The 19,463-nt window shown below is 58.6% G+C and overlaps 1 protein-coding gene across 5 annotated transcripts in view; it reads right to left on the reverse strand.

The window, feature by feature from the left end:
- IGHMBP2 (immunoglobulin mu DNA binding protein 2) overlaps positions 1-19,463 on the reverse strand; it is a 97,364-nt gene that overhangs the window by 53,452 nt on the left and 24,449 nt on the right. For 4 of the 5 annotated variants that reach the window (XM_078433790.2, XM_081790222.1, XM_081790223.1 and 1 more), the window contains one exon: positions 17,440-18,452. The exons of the other annotated variant lie outside the window; for it this stretch is intronic. In XM_078433790.2, coding sequence (XP_078289916.2) covers positions 18,255-18,452 — 198 coding nt within the window. In that variant the 3' untranslated portion in view covers positions 17,440-18,254. Of the gene's footprint in view, positions 1-17,439; positions 18,453-19,463 lie in introns of those variants that run through there. 5 annotated transcript variants of the gene reach the window in all.

Below are 19,463 nucleotides of genomic sequence, written 5' to 3' on the forward strand. Positions count from 1 at the left end.
AATCCGAAGCAGGCTCCAGGCTCCGAGCCGTCAGCACAGAGCCTGATGCGGGGCTGGAACCCACAAGCCGTGAGATATGACCCGAGCCGAAGTCGGACGCTTAACCGACTGAGCCACCCGGGCGCGCCCCATCTTCTTGCGGAACATTCTAAAGCAAATCCCAGATACGGTATCATTTCCCTCCTCATTTGATGACTTCTATTTGAATGCACCACCTACTCCCCCACCCCGTGCTAATTCCCTCTAAGCACACAACACGCGGCTTCCCGGCCTGAGGGACAGATGGCGGGGCGCTCCCCCCCGCCCCGTGAGGGTCACACGGCCCCTGACAACCCCCGTCCGGCTGCACGCCTTCCTCAGAGAGCCACCTGCCGCGGGCCTCCGCGCACAGAGAAGCTCATCCGCGGGGCCCGGCAGGCGCCCGGCGCCCTGGCCGCGTTCCCCTGCGTGGGTGCCATGGTGGGCAAAGGCGCAGTGGCCCGGCCGCTGAGCTTCCCCGTGCAGAGGGGCGCTGCGGGCACGTCGGTCCTCCACCCGGCCGCGGCCGACCTCGTCTTCCTCGGGCCTGACCATCCTGAACGCCGGCCCCCAGGCGGCCCCCGCGAGCCACGAGGGGTGTCAGGCACCTGGCCTACGGCACACAGGCCTGAGCCCGCTGGAGTTCACCGGCACCCAGCCCTGCCTCTCAGTCCTCGTCCCCACCTGTGACAAGCACGGGGCGGGCCACCCTCCGGCTGCTGCCCCTCCTGCCGACCACGCTGGCCTTGTCCTTCCACGGCGCGCCCAGAAACGCCCACCTGTGGCAGGGCTCCACGTGGACACCGTCCTCCACGTCTTCACGCGGGGCAGCTCCGGGACCGTCACGATCCCGTCCAGCGCGGTCTTCGTCATCCAGACTCAAAGGAGCTCCTGACGGCGACCGCGGCCCACGCCGCCGTTCGCGGTCATCCCGGCCTCTGTCCTGGTGTTCCTCACCCGCGCCCTCCCCGCCCCTCGGCATCTACTGGCTCGACCCGCCCCCCACCCCCAACCCGGCGGACGAAGACTGTGTTCCGCCACCCGGAGTGCCTGTCCTCGGCCGCGAGCCACAGCGCCCAGCCTGTCATCTACTTCCCGATGGGCGGTCCGGGCGGCGCGAGCCCGCGTGAGCTCCTGGGGACCGTGCTCCGCAGGGCGCGGAGCGGGGAGCCTGTGCTGGAGCGCGGACGCCCTCCCCCAGCACCAACCAGGTCCGAGCCGAGAGTGGGACCTCCGGACGCCCCTGCCCCGGGGCCGCCCGCTGACGCTGGCCATTCACAGCTCTGCCCCACGGCTCCCCGCCCGGCTCCTGCCCTTCCCCGACTCTGAGCGCCCAGTGGCCGCTTAACTGGCAAACGGCCAGTATGAGCCGGGTCCTGCGGGCGAGGGCAGGACACAGAGGAGGCGGGCAAGCCACCCAGGCACGTTTATACAGAGTAATCTTGACACCAGTCAGGTGTGGGAGGCAGGCATTCCACAGCCTTGGGCAGCCGCCGGGTGCCCACCCTTCAGATGCTGAATCTGATGTTGAGAGAGAGGTCCCGCGGGTCCTGGGCAAGAAGATGAGCAGCTAGGCCATGGTGGGGGTTGTGGGGGGAGGCCAGGAAGGGGCAAGGAAGGGGGGCGAGGAAGGGGCAAGGCATCAACCGATTAGGAGGTGGTTCCGCATTTCAATGGCCTCAGGGCCTTACTGCGCACACAGCAGCTGAAAGCCCAGCCCGCACGGTGACCAGATAGGGCGGCCACCCCGTGCCCAGCCACATGGGCAGCACCTTCCACACTGGCAGGAGGCTGTGCGGGGCCGTGGGCCGTGGGCAAGAGAGGGTGTGGCTACAGAGTCGCCAGGTCGGTGGTGCGGGACGGGCGGAGAAGGGCACCCCGGAAGACAGGACCCGATGGGAGCAGCGTTTCTAGGAGACCTGGCCCGGGCGGGAGGGTGCTGGGAGGGGAGGGGGCATCCGGGGCCACGGGATCCGTCGGGACCATGGGCCTCTGCACCAGCCCCATTCACCCAGAGACCTGCATGCCAGAACAGGGAGCAGGGGTGGGCAGAGCCCCCCCAAGTGACTGCCACCCTGCTGCGTCAGTGCCCCCCAGGAGACACACCCCAACCCTGCACAGACCACGCATACGGTAGGCATTCAACATGTCTGACCCAGTGAGAATAACACTACCGGCTCGCAAGATGCGGGACACCCTCGCCCCCTCCACACTCTCCTTTGGGCCCTTTCCCACCTCCTGCACACGCTCCCGGGCAGTGACAGTCGTGGCCACGGCCTGCAAGGTGTCCCTGACTCAGGGACTTACTCCAGTCCACCAAGCATCCGCCTCAGGGCCTTTGCACTCGCTGTGCCCGCTGCCGAGAACACCCCTCCCCAAGCCGTGCACAGAGCTCTCTTCCTCAGTTTCCACGGGTCACTGTTTAAACATCAACTCTTCAGAGAGGCCTCTCCTGATCACCTGACATAAAACAATGTGATACATAGGGCACCTGGGTGGCTCAGTCAAGCGTTTGACTCTTGATTTCAGCTTAGGTCATGATCTCATGGTTAGTGGGTTCGAGCTCCACCTGGGGCTCTGTGCTGACAGTCTGGGTGGGGCCTGCTTGGGATTCGGGATTCTCTGTCTCCCTCTCTCACTGTCCTCCCCCACTGGCTCACACTGTCTCTCTCTCAAAAATAAATATTTTTAAAAGTGTGATACACATACACTCCCAATCTGCCTCATTTCCCTGGTATGTTCACCACTGACCGATATGTTATGTGTTTACGTGTTCACCAAGAGGGCAGAGGCCATGACCATTTTGATCACTGCTGTGCTCCAGGCCTAGGATGATGCCTGGAAGACAGGGGCCCAGGACATGTTTGTGGGATGCCCACTGGTAGGCACACTGTGGGAGTCCAGACAAGGGACAGGGAGAAAGCCACAGCGGTGAGGCAGAGTGGTAATCCAGATAGCTCAAGTCCACAGTTCACCTCCCAGAGGGCCCTCCTCAAATGAAACCCCTAAGCATCCTCCCCCACACCTGGGTGGGAGGATCGTTCCTGTGGGCACACGTGTGTGACTGTGTCAATGAGAGAGGAAGGAATGTGTCTACCTGCTGGTGTTGCCATCCGTGAGCGTGAGTGTGTCTACAGTACAAAACCCACACGTTCCTCAGCTAGTGCCAGCCACTGGTCTCCAACTATTTCATGCATCTGTGATTTTTTTTTCTCCCTTCTGCAGGGCAAACTCCCCAAGAGGAGGGCCTGACTCTTCAGCCTTGCCCAAGGCTGCTGGCCAAGACTGAAGTCCATCAAAAACAAAACAAAACAAAACAAAAACACAACACCTGACTTCCAGAATGAAAAAACAAGTCCATGCATGAGTTGCTACCTAACTTTATCAATTTTGAGATGATGTTATTAGGAGCATACAGCTTTAGGAGTGTTATGTCATCCAGGGGAGTTGGCGCTTTGGTGATAAATTATGAAGTTATCATCCTCGATCCTAGTCATGTTATTCCTTACAATCTATTTTATCTGATATTAACTTGGCTCCACCAGGCTTCTTTTGGTTGGTGCTTGTTTCTTCTTGCCTCCTTTGACTTTCATCTTCTCTGTGTTCCTATCTGTTAGCTATATCACTTGTAAACCACTGGGAATTGAGTTGAGTTGCACCTTTGCACTACAGTGAGCAGGCCTGTGCCCTGGTTCTACCATCCCACCAGGAGTCAGTCATAAAGAGCTCACTGAGCTGTTATAGTGATCGAGGGAAAGGACTGGCTTTGGCCCTGGCTCCATCACCACTGTCCTGGGTGCCCTTGGGCCCATCTTGCACCCTCTCTGAGCTGTCTTCCCATCTGTATAATGGGAACAATCCACCCTCTACCAGTCTTCAATGTGGAAAGGACACACAGGTCCTGCATCCATCCATCACTGGGCACTGAGAAGCATTATTCCAAAGGCGAAATCCTGGGCCCCTCCAATGAGGGGTCTGTAGTGGGTTATAGAGCCGTCTAACCAGCCCAGCCCTGCCTGAGCCATCCCAGGCCCTCTCTATCCTGTCCCGGGTCCAGGTAGGGTCAGGTAAAAGATGTCAACCCTCCAGGAGACTTGCAGGCTCCCAGAGGATGAGCTCGCGTCCCAAATAAGGCCATGACTTACTTGGCTCTTGCATGGTCTATGTGTCATTTTGTGTGGCAGGGCTGTACTCATTCTTGATTGGGAAATTCCACTTCAAACGTGGAGAGCTCGGGGCTTGCTCAGGGAGAGTAAACAGAGGGCAGTCAGGACAGCCAGAGGCACCCGGATGACCAGGAGAGGTCAAGGTGACCGAGGGAGGCCAGGATGACGGGGCAGCCAGGATGATAGTACACAACCTCCCTGCCAGTCCACTCTGTTGCCAAGATCCCCTGCCCCCAGAGGCTCCTTTCACCTCCTTTTTGCCAAAGGGAACATTTTTGCCTTTTCCAGATCTGGCGCACTGCAGTCTGACTGGGGCAGAGCCAGGAGCACGCGGAAGAGGGAAATGCAGAGAGAAAAGGACAAATGGCCTGTCATCTCACTAAGCCTTCCTCCCTCCCCAAACTCCTCTCCCTTCTCAAGCAGTGATGGGGGAGCGGGGAGAAGAAAAGAAACGGCCACTTAAGAGAGCCCCTAGACCCTGCAATGAGGACGCATAAGCATCTCGGGCCCCACGAGAGAGGCACACGGGCCGCCCGGGCACAGGGACCACCTCGCGGAGCGCCCAGCCCTCCAAGTGACCCGAGGCTGCCTCTCCCCCGGGCCAGGCTGTCGGTCCTGCACTAACAAAACCTGGTCAGAGAGAGGGACGCTCTCTCTGTTTACCAGCGTCCGGTGCAAACCCCACGCCTGCCACTCGGCCCCGCCCCGGCCCCGCCCAGACAAGCCCCGCCCCAATCCCAGCACCCGCCCTATCAGGTCCCTCTGTGTAAGCCACGCCCCGGGCTCCACCCGGCTCCACTCACACGCAAGCTCCAGCCCCGCCCGCCCCAAGCCCCTCCCAGCCCCACCCCCAGCCCCCACTTTGCCAAGTGGCTCCCGGAGCAAAGCCCCAAGTACACCACACCCACGCTCCTGCTGTGCCTGGTCCCCACCCTCCGCCTCCTAAAAAGGATTCCCCAGCAGGGCTGGAGAGTCCTGTCCGGGGTAGAGACGCAGGGCTTGAAGCTGCCTCCTGCTAGAGCCCCCTTCGTGCCAACTGCCTCCAGTCACATCCCCACGCGGGATCCCCTGGCCTCTGGGCCTTGGATCCTAGGGGCGCCTGAGACCAGCCTCCCCCTTCCCAGCCTGGTCGGGGGGGGGGGGGGGGGGGGGGGCGGTGTGCTGAGTAAGGCCCCAAAGCATGAGGACTACAGCACTCCCCTCCCTCCCCCATCCCCAGCTGCGACACTGACCCAAGACTTCCCATTCCAGGGAATTTCTCCCAGGGAAAGATTCCACTACATCAACCCTATGGGGCCACAGGGAAAAGGACATGAGAGAAAGCAGGTGAAGGACGGCGTAATGCCAGGCACGTGAGACACTCGCCACGTGGTTGTTAAGCAGCAGTCAGGAGCCCTCACTGGGGGCCAGGGACGGTTCTAGGCACCGCCCGGTACCCAACAGCACCGGCAGGTGTTAGGAGCACCCTCCTCATACGGCTGAGGCAGCTGGGGTGGGGGGGGTGAGGGTTGAGTGGCCTGTCACCAAACCAGGGGGCGGCAGAAGTGGACTCAGAAGCCAAGAATTGGGCTCCAGAATCCATGAACTTGGCCCACGGGCTCTTCAGCCCCCAGAGGGTGGGCACCCAGGTGGGAAAGCGAGTGTGTGTTTCACACTCTTCCGCAAACTCAGAGCCCGGCACAAATTCGCACTGGTCAACAAATGCTTAGTATTCTCCATTGTAAAACCAACCAACCTCAGGTCTGTATCCAGCGACAAGGCCAAGAACAGGAATGAGGGGCCATTCTGAAAACGGAAGAAAAAGCAGAAGCACCCACTGGTCAGAGCAGAGAGACGCCCCCCCAGCTCGCCGGGTGGAAGGTTGGAGGGTTCTTTACCGCGTGTGTTAGATTCCCGGGGCTGCCGTGACTGACCACAAACTTAGTGGCTCCAAACCACACAAATGCATTGTCGTACAGTTTGGGAGGTCTGAAGTCTGAAATGGATGGGCAGGGCCGACTTCTTTCTGGGAGCTGTAGAGGAGAATCTGTGTCCTTGTCTCTTCCAGGTTCTAGTGGCCCATCTGCATTCTCTGGCTGTGGCCGCTGCTCCACCTTCAAAGCCAGTAGGCTAACACCTTCAGATCACTCTCTCCGCTCACCTTTTCTGTCTCTCCCATGCCTGCCTCCCTCTTTAAGGACTTAATTAGGCCCACATGGACAATCCAGAATAATCTATGGCAAGTTTCTTAAATTAATTACATCTGCAAAGTAGCTTCTGCCATTAAGGTCACATATACACAGGCGTTGGAGATGAGGACACAAATATCTTTGGGGGGCCATTAGTCTGTCTACCATACTGTGGGAAGTGGCCTGCCCAAGAGGTAGGACCTACAGACAGTGTGTAAGGTTTTCCCAAAGAAACTAATGAGCCCTTCCCTATAAACTGATAGTGAAACCAGTAATCACTGGTGCCCCCCCCCCCCCAACAGAGTTTGCCATCAGCTCTTAGTACTGCACTCTTCAATAAAATAAAAATAGAGTCCATGATCTCCAGGGAACTTTTAAACATGAAAGACGAGGTGCCAAAACAAAATGGAGAAAGGAACTCAGAGGAAACAGATCATGCAGGGTGTTGAGGGAAGAAGCAAAACAGCAGAAGATAATGCCTTCTGATGCCAGGGTAAAAACGATCTTCAACCTAGAATCCACACTGTCAATTCAAGACTGAGACTAGATAAAGAAAAGTCCTCAAAAACAAAACAAAACCAAAAACCAACTACCTCCCATTCACTCTTTCTCAGGAAAGTCACTAATACCAAAAACCAAGAAAGAGGGGTTTTTAGTTTTGTGAGAATGTCTGAGGATGAATTTGTGAAAAGTACATAGAAAATTAAGCAAATGAGAAAAACAAGGCAATGAATAACTAGTAAAAACAAAGAGCTGTCCAAGAAGGAAATGTAGTCAGAGTTTACCATATTTCTTTCTTCTACCCTGATTTGTCCTCCTGCATGAGCCCATCCCATCCCATGCCTTAAATGCATCGTGGAGTCAGTGACTCCCCCTCCCCTATTGTATCCCATCACCCACCTCCCTACTGAGCTTCAAACTCTGCTATCGACCTGACTTCTTAAAAAATCTCTCCTTGGGTGTCTAATAGGCTCCACAGACCTAGCATACCATCGGCAGAGTCCCTGCAGTCCTGCAGATCCTGGCTCCAAAACTTCATTCCTCTCCCAATCTGCCCTGTCTCAGGAATTATAACCCCATCCACCCAGCTGCCCAAGCCAAAACCCGAGGAGGTGTCTTAACCCCTCTCTTCAACCCCTCATCTCCCACATCCTTTCAGCAATCCTGTAAGTTCCAACCTCTAAAATATCCTCCACACACCCAATTCTCTCCATCAACCCTGCACTCTCTCTGACCCTGCAACCTGTTTTCTACAAGCCCTGGGGGCCTGCCAAGGACCCTCACACAGGGTGGCTCTAAGTAAAATCCAAGCTCCCTTCCATGGCCTCTGAGGTCCCGCCCCACCTGGACCATCCAATCGCTCTCTGTCCCACTCACACTCACCTCCTACTGGCTCAACAGTGTCCACCTTGTTCCTGTTTCAGAGTATTTTCTCTCACTCTTTTTTTGCCCCAGTTTGAGAAACAATTGACAAACATCACTCTATAAGCTTAAGGCATACAGTGCAATGATTTGATTTACATATGTTGCAAAATGGTTACCCCAATCGGTTCAGCTAATATTGCCTTCACTATTCTCTTGACCCAGAATGTCCTTCTCCATGGTCTTTGCATGGCTGCTCCTTCCTAACATTCAGATCTCAGTTCTAACAACACCTCCTGGGTGTCACCTCCTTGGAGAGGACTTCCCAGACCCCATGAGCTTCCCCTGGCCACTCTCTGAGACAATCTTATTTCACTGTCCCTCTCCTCACCCCACCCAACATCACTTCCAGAACATTCCAGCCCTGAGGGCTCAAGAACCCTGCATGCTCTGTTCATTCTATGTCCCACTGTACCCCAAAGCTTAGATAGCACGTGCCACCTAAAAAAGTACAGAACCAAGGGGCGCCTGGGTAGCTCAGTCGGTTAAGCATCCGACTTCGGCTCAGGTCATGATCTCGCGGTCCATGAGTTTGAGCCCCATGTTGGGCTCTGTGCTGGCAGCTCAGAGCCTGGAGCCTGCTTTGGATTCGGTGTCTCCCTCTCTCTCTGCACCTCCCCTGCTCGCATTCTGTCTCTGTCTCTCTCTTTTAAAAAAATAAAATAAACATTTAAAAAAAAAATTTTTTTTAAGTGCAGAACCAAAAAAAAAAAAAAAAAAAACCTGTAAATAATCTTAATCAGGAGTGAGCAAACATTTTCCTGTCAAGGACTGATAGGAAACATTTTAGTCTTTGAGGATGACATGGTCCCCACACAGCTACTGGATTCTGCCATTTCAGTCAAAAGCAACTATAGACAACAGTAAACAAGTAGGCGAGGCTGTGTTCCAATAAAACTTTACTAACAGACACTAAAGTGTGCGTTTTATACCATTATCATAGATCTTCTTTTGAATTAAAAAAAAAATTTATGTTTTATTTTATATTTGAGAGAGAGAGAGAGAGAGCAGGGGAGGGGCAGAGAGAGAGGGAGACACAGAATCCGAAGCAGGCTCCAGGCTCCGTCCGATCTGTCAGCCCAGAGCCCGACGTGGGGCTCGAACCCATGAACCGTGAGATCATGACCTGAGCCAAAGTCAGACGCTTAACTGACTGAGCCACCCAGGTGCCCCTGGATTTTTTTTTTTTTCAACCGTTAAAAATGGAAAACCTGGGGCACCTGGGTGGCTCAGTCGGTTAAGCGTCTGACTCTTGATTTCGGCTCAGGTCATGATCTCATGGTTCTCGAGTTCGAGCCCTGCGTCAGGCTCTGCACTGGCAGTGTGGACCCTGCTTGGGATTCTTTCTCTCTGCCCCTCCCCTACTCACACGCTCTCTCTGGCGCTCTCCCTCCCTCTCTCTCTCTCTCAAAAATAAATAAACGTAAAACATAAAATAAAATAAAAATGGAAAACCCCTTCTTAGCTTGTGGGCCATACAAAACAGGTGCTGGGCCAGACTGGGCCTGCGGGCTATACTTGCCAATTCCTGATCTGAAGAACAAACATTAGGGGGATGGTTTACTAAATTATGGAGAGCCCCATGATGCGAGACTGTGAGACTCTTTAAAACGACAGTTGTGACAAAGGCAAAAAACACGGGAAATGTTTGTGACTCGTTCAGTGAAAAACAGCACAACACACAAGGGGATGAACAGCTTGATGGCGACTATGCAAAATTATGCAAAAGCATGTGGAGGGCGGTCTGCCCAACACTGAAACAGCCGGGCTGAGTCAGCAAATCACGAGGGGCGCAGGGGTGCTCATCATTCTTTCTACACCTTTTTCTTCAAGAACCAATACAACAATTCTTGGCTCCTGGCATAAAACGAAACTTCGGAGGCCGGGGGACGCGGCACGGCCAGCGACTAAAGTAACTTCTGGGGGCATCAGGCGGTGAAGCGTCCGACTTCGGCTCAGGTTGCGATCTCGCGGTTCGTGAGTTCGGGCCCCGCGTCCGGCTCTGTGCCGCCAGCTCGGCCAGCAAGTGTCCCGCGGGCGCCCCTCGCAGGCCCGGCCCGGTCCACACAGGCTCGAGACGAGCTCCTCTGTCCGAGGGACGTCGCCTCGGAGCCACAGGGCAGAGGCGCGGAGGCCAGACCCGCCTTCTCACTGCCCTGTGCCTCCGTGTCCTCGCTGGAAAAATGCAGCTGGCCAGCACGCCTCCGTCACAGAGGACAGTCAGGGCCAAAGGACCGGAGAGTTCTAAAGAGCCCGGCTGAGAGGGCAGGCAGGAAGTTCCGTGTGCGTTTCAAGAAGTCTGGGGGACACGGAGTGACCCCATGAGCCAGCACTTACGCTCCCAGGCACATGCCCGAGCCGCGAAAATACGTTCATGTCAAATCTCGTCCCGCGGCGCCTGGCTGGCTCTGTCGGCGGAGCACGCGGCTCTTGGTCTCGGGGGCTCCGAGTTGGAGCCCCACGTTGGGTGTGGAGCTCACTTAGGAAAATAAAACAAAATCTTTAAAAAAAAATACAAAAGAAATAAAACCTGTGCACAAATGCTCATAGCCGCACGATTCACGACAGCCAAAAAGTGGAAAAAACCCAAATGTCTACCAACTGGATGGGTAATTCATTACGAATGGATAAATACGGTGTCGTCTAGCCATACGAAATAGTATTCAGCCCTCAAAAGGGATAAAATCCTGACGCGTGGAGGAAGCTCGAAAACATTCTGCTCAGCGAAGGAAGCCAGGCACAAAAGGCCACACGCTGGGTGATTCCATTTATACGAAATGTCCAGAATAGGGAAGCCATAGAGACAAACGGGTCTGTAGGGACTGGGGGGCGGGGCGGGGGGGCCGCTAACGGATGCGTACAGGGCGGAGGGAGGGAGAAATGGGGGAGGGTGTCAGTGTCTCGCGGGGACAGAGTTTCCATCTGTCACAGCCACACAACAGTGTGTATGCAGTGAATGCCACCGAGTTGTCCCTTTTAAAAGGATTCGAATGGCAAACCGTATTGTCGTTTATCTTACCACCAAAAAAAGAAGGAGCGGGAATCAGGTCCTCTGACCGCTGTGCCCCTCAGTGAAGGCTCCGACCCAGTCTCGGCGAGGACTAAACACAGGTCTTGTCTGCGCAGCAGGTAAAACAGGGGATGCTCCTCGGGGCCCGGGGTGCAGTGGGGCGGGGGCTCCCACACAAAGAGAAGGACATCCAAGGGCGCCTGGGAGGCTCAGGCCGTTAAGCATCCAACTCTTAATATCAGCTCAGGTCATGATCTCTCGGCTCGTGGGTTCAAGCCCCGCGTCGGGCTCTGAGCTGACAGTGTGGGGCCTGCTTGGGATCCTCTCTCTCTCCCTCTCCCCGACTCGCACGTATGCTTTCTCTCAAAATAAATAAAATAACCTTTAAAATAAAGGGGGGGGGGGCGGTGCCCGGGTGGCTCAGTCACTTATGCGTCCAACTTCAGCTCAGGTCATGATCTCACCATTCGTGGGTTCGAGCCCTGCGTCGGGCTCTTTGCCGACAGCTCAGAGCCTGCTTCAGATTCTGTCTCCCTCTGCCCCTCCCCTGCTTGCACGCGCGCTCTCTCTCCCAAAATAAATAAATAAGCTTCAGAAAAAAATATTTCATGCAAAAGACCAAGAGATAGAAACGGAAGAGGACAGAAGAACTAGAACCTGGGCCCAGACCTGCCACACGCCTGGGAGGTGTTCTGGGAAGGGGACAGAGAGAAACCACACAGAGGACAGCAATCAGGAAAACAGTTTTGGAAAACTCCCCTGGGCAGAAGCAGGGAAACGCACTGTGCTAACCACAGAGGGAAGGACCTGAGCCACCGTCCCAGGGACCACCGTCAGCCCTGGGAGGACAAAAGGGGCACAGAGGGTGTCCAGAAAGCAGCAGCTCACGGGGCGGGCCCCACAGAACAGGGGGCACCGTGTGGCCTCTGAGATCAGGCAAGAGGCTGGTTTTGGAAGGACCAGAAGAAGTCTGGGCAGGAGACAGCTGCCACCGCTGGGGGGGCGGGGAACACTCGGAGGGCCAGGGAAGAACAGGACCCCAGTCCCTCGTCCCAACTCCATGGGAACAGCCAGCGGCCCCGGGGTGAAGACAGGGGAACAATGAGGGGGCAGCGCCGGGACCCAGGGGGCAGGTAAGCACCTGCTGAAGGCCTAGCAAAGAGGAGCTGCTGGCAGACAGGTGTGGAGTGTGGGAGAATGAGGGGGGACAGGATGACTGCAAGAATTTGGGGGATCTGGAGGATGAAGTTCCAGATCTGGAGGCCGTGTGAGTGTCCTGGGGCAGCTGTACCGGGAGGCTGAAAACAACAGTAATTCCTTTGTTCCTGGCTTCCGCAATCCAAAGGTGTGGGCACGCCCCCTCCAAAGGCTCTGCAGGGGGTTGGGGGGAGGGTGTCCTTCCTGCCTTTTCCAGCTTCTGGGGACCCTGCCTTCAACTTCACACGGTCATCCCCTCCTCTCGTGTGTCTGTCCTCTGTGCATCTCTTACAAGGACACCTGTCACTGGGTCGAGGGCCCACCGGCCTCCAGGATGATCTCTCGAGATCCTTCATTACCCCTGCAGACCCTTTCTCCAGGTAAGATCACATCCCCAGGTTCTGGGTATTAGGACGTGGACGTATCTTTCAGGGGTCACCATTCAGCCCACCACCGAGGGGCTGACAGATGAGGCCGCACGGATTCGGACACGCTGGGTTCGAGATGCGTCTTGAACATCCAAGGGAAGATGTGACTAGTTCATCGCTCGGCATTGGGGGCAGACAGCAAAGCCGATCGTCAGCGGGGAGCCCCGAGGCTGTGCGCACAGCGGCTCAGGCCCAGTTTGCGGGACACGAGCCCGAGACGGAACTCCAGGGCGTGGGGTTTATTGGGAGAGGCCACTGGGGAGAAGACGGAGGGGAAGCAGGGAGGGCTCAGGGGGAGCTGGCTGGAGACCAGGGCCGTCAGCCTGACCCCGCGGCAGCTCTGGGGGACAGACTGTCCCTCCAGTTGTCCCCCCGGAGGCGAAGGGCTAGTCAATCTGCCCGCGCCCCAGAACCCACGAGCGTGGTAACTGGTTGTTTCATACGACAGTTTCGGGTCAATGTATTACGCGGCCGCAGTAAGGGGAACAGCCTTTCTTCCTGTGATGAATCGGGGAGTCCCGTCCCGGCTGCCAGGTTCAGTGCGTGAACCTGGCTCCGATCCCGGCTCAGAATCGGCCCTTTTGCGGTCCCTGTCACCCACGGCAAAGCGCCTCCTGCTTCTCGCCACACCAGGTACCTCGCGGGTCCACAGCGTCCACGCCGCTGACCGCCCTGCTCGGTGCCTGGAAAAAACACGGATGTTTATCTTCTTTCGAGTGTGGCTCTGTGTTTTTAAAACTTTCTCCACCGGCTCAGAGACGGGGGTGGGGGGCGGTGCCTCTCGGCATAAACCAGCCATGTCACCTCGGCCTCCTGCAACGCGGGCCGCCCTCCGTGACGGGGCTGGGGGTGCCCCCGGCGAGGCCTGAGAGCCCCGCTGCCCCACCGATAGAGTCCTTGGCGGAGGCCTCGCCCGGAGCACAGCTGAGCGGCCGCACGTGGGAGCGAGGGGCAGGACCACTGCGGCTCCCGGGACCCTGCCCCACGACGCGCTGGCCGCCCACGTCAAGGCGTTTTCCCGAACATTTAGAGAGCGAGCTCGCACTCTGGATGGGGTCTGCCAGGGCGGGTCTAAGGGCGGGGAGCGGGGGAGGAAGGCGGGAAGGAGGAAGCCACAGGCTCTGTCCTCTCCACGCGAGGAAAGAGTGCGAAAGACACGAGGACAGACCAGAAATTCCCTGTGCAGGGTCGGCGGTGTGATCCCAGCCCAGCACCCGCACCCCTGCCCACAGCCAGGGCCGCCAGCAGCCTCCACGGCAGCGCTGTGCAAACCAGGAGCTGGCACCCCTTCCTCCGAGGGGCGACAGCCCGTGTACATGACTTGACCAGCAGGCACGAGAGCTGCAGCCCCCACCTCGCCCCTAAAGCCCACCCTGCATGGCATTTACGTGGGGGCCCGCTGCCGTCTACCCCAAGAGGTGACAGGCCAGCCGGGCCGGGACCACCCTGCCTGCTGATGCTGCGCTCCGGGTGAGGGCTAACGTGAGGGGCATCACAACGGAGGACGGTCTGGGCGCTGCGTTCCGTGGGGGGACCCTTCGGCGCGTCTGTGCCTCCGGTCCCGACTTCTCTGTCTCGTTTCGCAAAAAGAACCCAACCGTGGCTGCCCCATAGAAGGAGAGTCACTTGTGATCTGGAGCAGGTCCCAAAATGGTAGTTTCCAAATATTCCTTGGTCACCTATCCCTCTCGACAACACAGACATAAACTAAACACCGTGGCCAGGTGGGATTTATCCAGGAGTTCAAGGCTGATCTGACACACAAAAATCAACTAATGCCACAGGCCATATTCATACAACCGAGGACAAACCCCATCTCAACGGGCACAGAAAAAGCATACGATGAAGTCCCATGTCTATTCATGATTTAAAAAATAAAAAAATGTATAAACGTGGGGCGCCCGGGTGGCTCAGTCGGTTGAGCGTCCGACTTCGGCTCAGGTCACGATCTCGCGGTCCGTGAGTTCGAGCCCCGCGTCGGGCTCTGTGCTGATGGCTCGGAGCCCGGAGCCTGCTTCCGATTCTGTGTCCCCCTCTCTCTCTGACCCTCCCCCGCTGGCACTCTCCCAAAAATGAAACATTTTTTTTACAATTTCATAAACAAGCAAATAAACAAAAACTCTCAGCAAACTAAGGCCAGAGGGGAACTTTCGGGCCTGATAACTACAAACAGGTACGAGGCAGTTGAGTGGGGTGATGGCTGGCAGAGTTCACGTTCACGGCGTGACCATCACACCTTCAATAAAGCACAGCAGGACAGCTCGCTGGCCGCTGAGGGCAGGGCCGGGCGGCCGGGCGGCCACCAACAGAAGGACCCTCGGACCGGACGCCTCATCCCCAGCACAATTAAAAATCTGCCCGCCCGGATGAGAAGTCTGCTTACTTAGCCCGCTTTTCCTCCAAGCAAAGAAGTTTCCAGACCAAATAAGGCTGCAGCTCTTGCAGTGCTCCTGGCACAGAACACAGTTCCTTTTAAGTGCCAGGTTATAGCTTGGGCCTAAAAGGTCCCAAAGCAGCACGGTGCCCGTCAGCCCACTGGTCCCTCCGGGTAACGCTCCAAACAACCCGGGTAAACACAGAGTGGGCAGCCTGGGCCGCCGGCAGGGGGCGAGGCTGAGCCCTGCTGTTCCGAAGGAAGCCTGGCGTGCCCGCGCGGAGGGCCAGGGCTCGCTGCACCCACACCTTCTGCCGGCAGCTGACCGGCGCCTGGGGCCCTGGGCGCCCTCGCCTCGGCCCTGAGCGGAGGGCTGTGTGTTTCACCTCACCTTTGCCGCAGCTCTGCGAGACGACAAGGAGGCGGGCGCCCCCTGAGCACTGAAGCACCAGGCACCGTTCTGGGGGCCTGGTGACTTTCAAGCAACTCATCTTTGCAGCAACCCTGGGAGACGGGTCCTGTCATTTACCCACTTTACAGATGAGGAAACAGAGGCATGAGCCACACAAGGGGGGAATCTAGAATGAACCACCCCCCCGCCCCGGGGCTGACACACTCCGAGCAGGGGCTCCGTTTCGTGCCATGGTGCCCCCTCCCCCCAAAAGAAAAGGCAGGGCTCCCGGCTGGGTGCCTCGGAGGAGAGGAAGCACGCCCACCCGGAAGGGACCCCTCCGCTCCAGGCTGCTCCCCCAGGAAGGGCTGCAGCCTGCGGGTTACCGGCAGACCGCACTCACGGGCTAAGATGTCAGGCTTGGCACGTTGTTTCCTGTCTGGGGGGCTAATGTAGGACATTGTCCCAACAAGGTCTCTCTGGGGCGACAAACGGCAGCTTTACGCGTTGCAATGGTCAACTCTGATATTTTAACGATGCGTCAGGACCAGCTTGAATGGAGGTCGGCGGTGGAGGGTGAAGGCTCTGGGGGGGGGGGGGGGTGGCGCGTGGGGGCCACAGCGAACCCCGTGCCGGGCCACCGCCGCGGAGCCTGCTAACCCACACCCAGGTCTTGCAACACGTGACGCTGCCCGTCGATCATTCTGTGGGCCTGTCGGCACGGCTGGAGAGGCGAAGACGGTTCTCAACCCCGTGAGCTCATCGCCGAGGAGCGGACAGGCTCAGGGAGGCGGGGACTCACGGAGGCCTCCCACGACCCCAGCCCAAGCCCCGCGGCCTTTCTTTGAGCTCTTCCTGGCAGGATGGCTCACGGGAAGACCACGTGGGTGAAGGTACAAGACCCGCTCCCTCTCTAAGGAGCAGAGGAGTCCTGATTCGGTACCGCCTCCCTGCTGGGGCCGGGTACACCCAATGGGATACACAAAGGCACGACGGGACCGGCAAAGGTCATTCTAGCTGCGAGTGACAGAACCTCAAGACAGACTGTTTTCAGCTGAGAAAGGAGACTAGTTCAGGACACCGGGAAGAATGGGGTGGGGGTCAGGTGCGGCTGGATCCAGGCGCTCAAACAGTGTGATCGTGTTCTTTCCCTCCCCCAGTTTTTGGCTGTTTCCGTGTCGGCCTCCTCCCCTCCTGCGGACAGGCTTCCTGCAGGTGGAAGGTTGGCTACCAGCCACACCCTCAGGAAGAACGGCCAACATCTTTCTCAGCATCTGCGTGCGGAGCGCAGGCCAGAACCCTGATGCTCCCTGGCCGGACTCTGGCCCGTCCCTGAACCTGGCCTTGCCGTGGCTGTGGCCACAAAGACAGGAAGAGCGAGCGAGCGTCCTCAGCAGCCAGGAGAGCGCCTCTGTGCCCGTCAACAACGGTGAAGCAGCGGGTCGTGTGCACGGAACTCCCCACCTTGCGGTCATCTCCTTGCCTGCCGCCGGCCACAGGCTGCTGGGGGCGGTGAGGACTGCACCCGACCGTCCTGCGTGTGGGAACGGGCTGTCCCCACGAGACGGTGGCCCAGCACCGGCAAAGCAGAGTGGCCCACGTACGCGGGCCTGGCGCCGAAGACACAGGCGATAAACGTGCTGAATAAACGGCGTTGGGGGGGGGGGGGGGCAGCGGCACAGGGATAAGGCCTAGGAGGCCCCCGAGGACGACACAGACATCTCGAACGCCCGGTCAGGGAGGCCGAGACACGAACGGCACGCAGGGCCAGAGAACGCGAGGTCTGCGCGAGGGGGGCCGGGGGGGCTGGTGGAAGGAAGGCAGAGGACGTCGCGAGTCGGGCGAGAGCAGGCGGGTGGACATGAGGGGGAGGGCAGACCCCCGGGCCCCCAGGGAGGCAGCATCTCTGGCACCTCCCTCTTTCTTCCCTCGGGGGGCAGCCGCTCTGCCACGGTATTGCCACGGAGCCCAGCCTGGTTCTCCGACCTTGCCGATTTCAAACGTTCGTCCCAACCGGTAGAAAGGCAAATAGGACGGGGATTTTTTCCTCCTCTTGTCATCTGTTAACGGGACAAGCTCCCCCCCCCCCCCCCCGCAGTGGCCCTGTGTGTCCCCCTCCTCGCTCAGAGTGTAGTTCATGCCTTCTGGAGGCCAAGAGCTGAGAGCAAACGTCAGCTCACCCTGAGCTCAGGGCCCCTCGCTCCACGAAAGAGACGTGAGCAAACGGGACAGCACGTTCCCCACGAACACGTAACAAACACCGGGTGATGTGCATATGTCTTTATTGTTTTCTCAGATAATTTCTATCCCGTTTACACAAATAACACCCTGGGACTAAAACAGGACGTGCCTCTGAGGCTCTCTTCAATAAGGCAGCTGGCAGAGACCTCCACCCACACAGGGCCCGCACAGGCCACACGCGAGGGGCCCTCCAGACCTCGCAGGCGCAGCCCGAGCTGTGCCTGCCGCCCGCGGGACAGCGTGGCTCACGGCAGCCACAGGGGACAGGAGACAGACGGACGGACGAGGGTGAGCCAGCTGCAGGGGGACGTGCGGGAGGAGCGCCCCGGAGAACATTCTCAGAGCTCATCTCAGGCGCGCTGAGTTCTCGGGTGCTCTCCCTCACTCTGATGGGCCGAAAGCCGGCCGGGCCCTGACAGGATTTACTTTTACAAAGCCTGAGGGGGCATCGGACCTGGGCAGGGGACACAGAGGCACGTCTCCAACGGAACTTAGTGACCCTCATGGCAACACCCCAAGATTCAGACGGGGTGGGGGTGGGGGGGGGGGTTCGGTTCTGACCGGGAAGGAGAGAATGCACCGGGCGATGGTCCTGGCAGTGAGGGGGAGGAGGTAGGGTGTGGGCACGCCCGGGGAGAGGGCTACCTGGCCTTGACCACATGCCCAGGCACCCTCCCGTCAGGTTAGAAGAGCCCACCCTTTCTCCCCCAGACCCCGAGCCCCACATGGCCGTGGCACAGGCAGGTGGGTCGGGTTGCACGCTGTCACGGGGAGCAGCCACAAGGAAGCAGAAGGCAGCCATGCTCGCCCTCACCCGTTCTTTCAGAGACACAAGCCCGTCACTTCTCCTTTTCCTTCCGTTTACTCTTCCTCTGGCTGGTCAGCTCATCCAGCTTCTTATCCAGCCTCCTCTGGAGCTGGGCCCTCTTGGCTGGGTCCAGGGACCTGTCCTTGGTCCCGCTGCCGGCGTAGAGGACTCCTTCCCGGCTGATCCTCTGCCGGGCGTGGGCGCGAGCTCTCTCCCCACAGCCGTGGATCTGGGGGGCACACAGCAGTCGGTGCTGAGCCAAGTGGGGACAAAGGTCCCGCGACTCTGCCTGCTGCCCCCGGACGAGGTCCTGGAGGGCTCCTTACCCTTCCTGCACCCGGATCCTGCACGTTCAGGGCTGGGGGGGCCGGAGGGAGCACCCGCACCAGCCTCCAGCCCCGCCCTCGGCTTAGCCACGCCGTCCTCTGACAGGGGGACATCACACCTGTGTGTGCCACCAGCAGTGGCATTTGAAGCAGAGCGCGAGCCCCCGCGAGCCACACCGCCTTTCACGAGCACGCAGCCAAAGCACGAGCAGGCTGCTCCGGGCGACAGGCCGTTTCTCTAACCGGACCCCAGTGCTAGGCCCGTCCCAGGAGCTCCGAAACGTGCATCAGCTAATGACGTGCCCCGGCGGTTCGAGGACGCTCTGACATGACCCCTTCTGTTCTTGAAAGGAGAAGGAAGACAGAAGGAGCCCCCTGAGCATTTCCCCAGCGCCGGGCACCGAGGCCACGGTGCCACGTGTGCGAGTCACGGCTTCTTCTGGAAAGCCTGGGCTTCCCCGTTGCACAAATGAAGGCTGCCTCCTTGGGAACTGCCGGGTGGGACCCAGTTTGGACTCAGCAAGGCCCCAGAAGAGACAGCTCAGCGGCTCACCCAGCCCGCTGTGCACAGCCCACCACACCCCTGTGCCGCGCCCGTCCCCTCCCCACTCGGCGGGCATCCCCTTCTCCTGCCCCTTCCGGGTGGCCCTCCTCCTCCACACCCAGCACCGGCCTGCTGCTCCTCCCGGCACCTCGGTGAGGGCTTAGGGGAAGTGAATTTGCCCACGTCACAAAGGGAGCAGGTGACAGAGCGGGTTCTGAGGCCAGGTCCCTGCCACCCAGCCCTGGGCCTCATCCCGCAGAGCAGCTCAGAGCAGACAGACTCGCGGCCCGGCCCGCAGCGGCATCCGTGCTCAGGCGGGCTATTCCACGGAAGGCACGGGGACCGCACGGTCCACTCGCCCCTGCGGGCT

Source organism: Panthera onca, chromosome D1 (assembly GCF_046562875.1).
Source record: "Panthera onca isolate mPanOnc1 chromosome D1, mPanOnc1 haplotype 2, whole genome shotgun sequence".
Taxonomy (NCBI): domain Eukaryota; kingdom Metazoa; phylum Chordata; class Mammalia; order Carnivora; family Felidae; genus Panthera; species Panthera onca.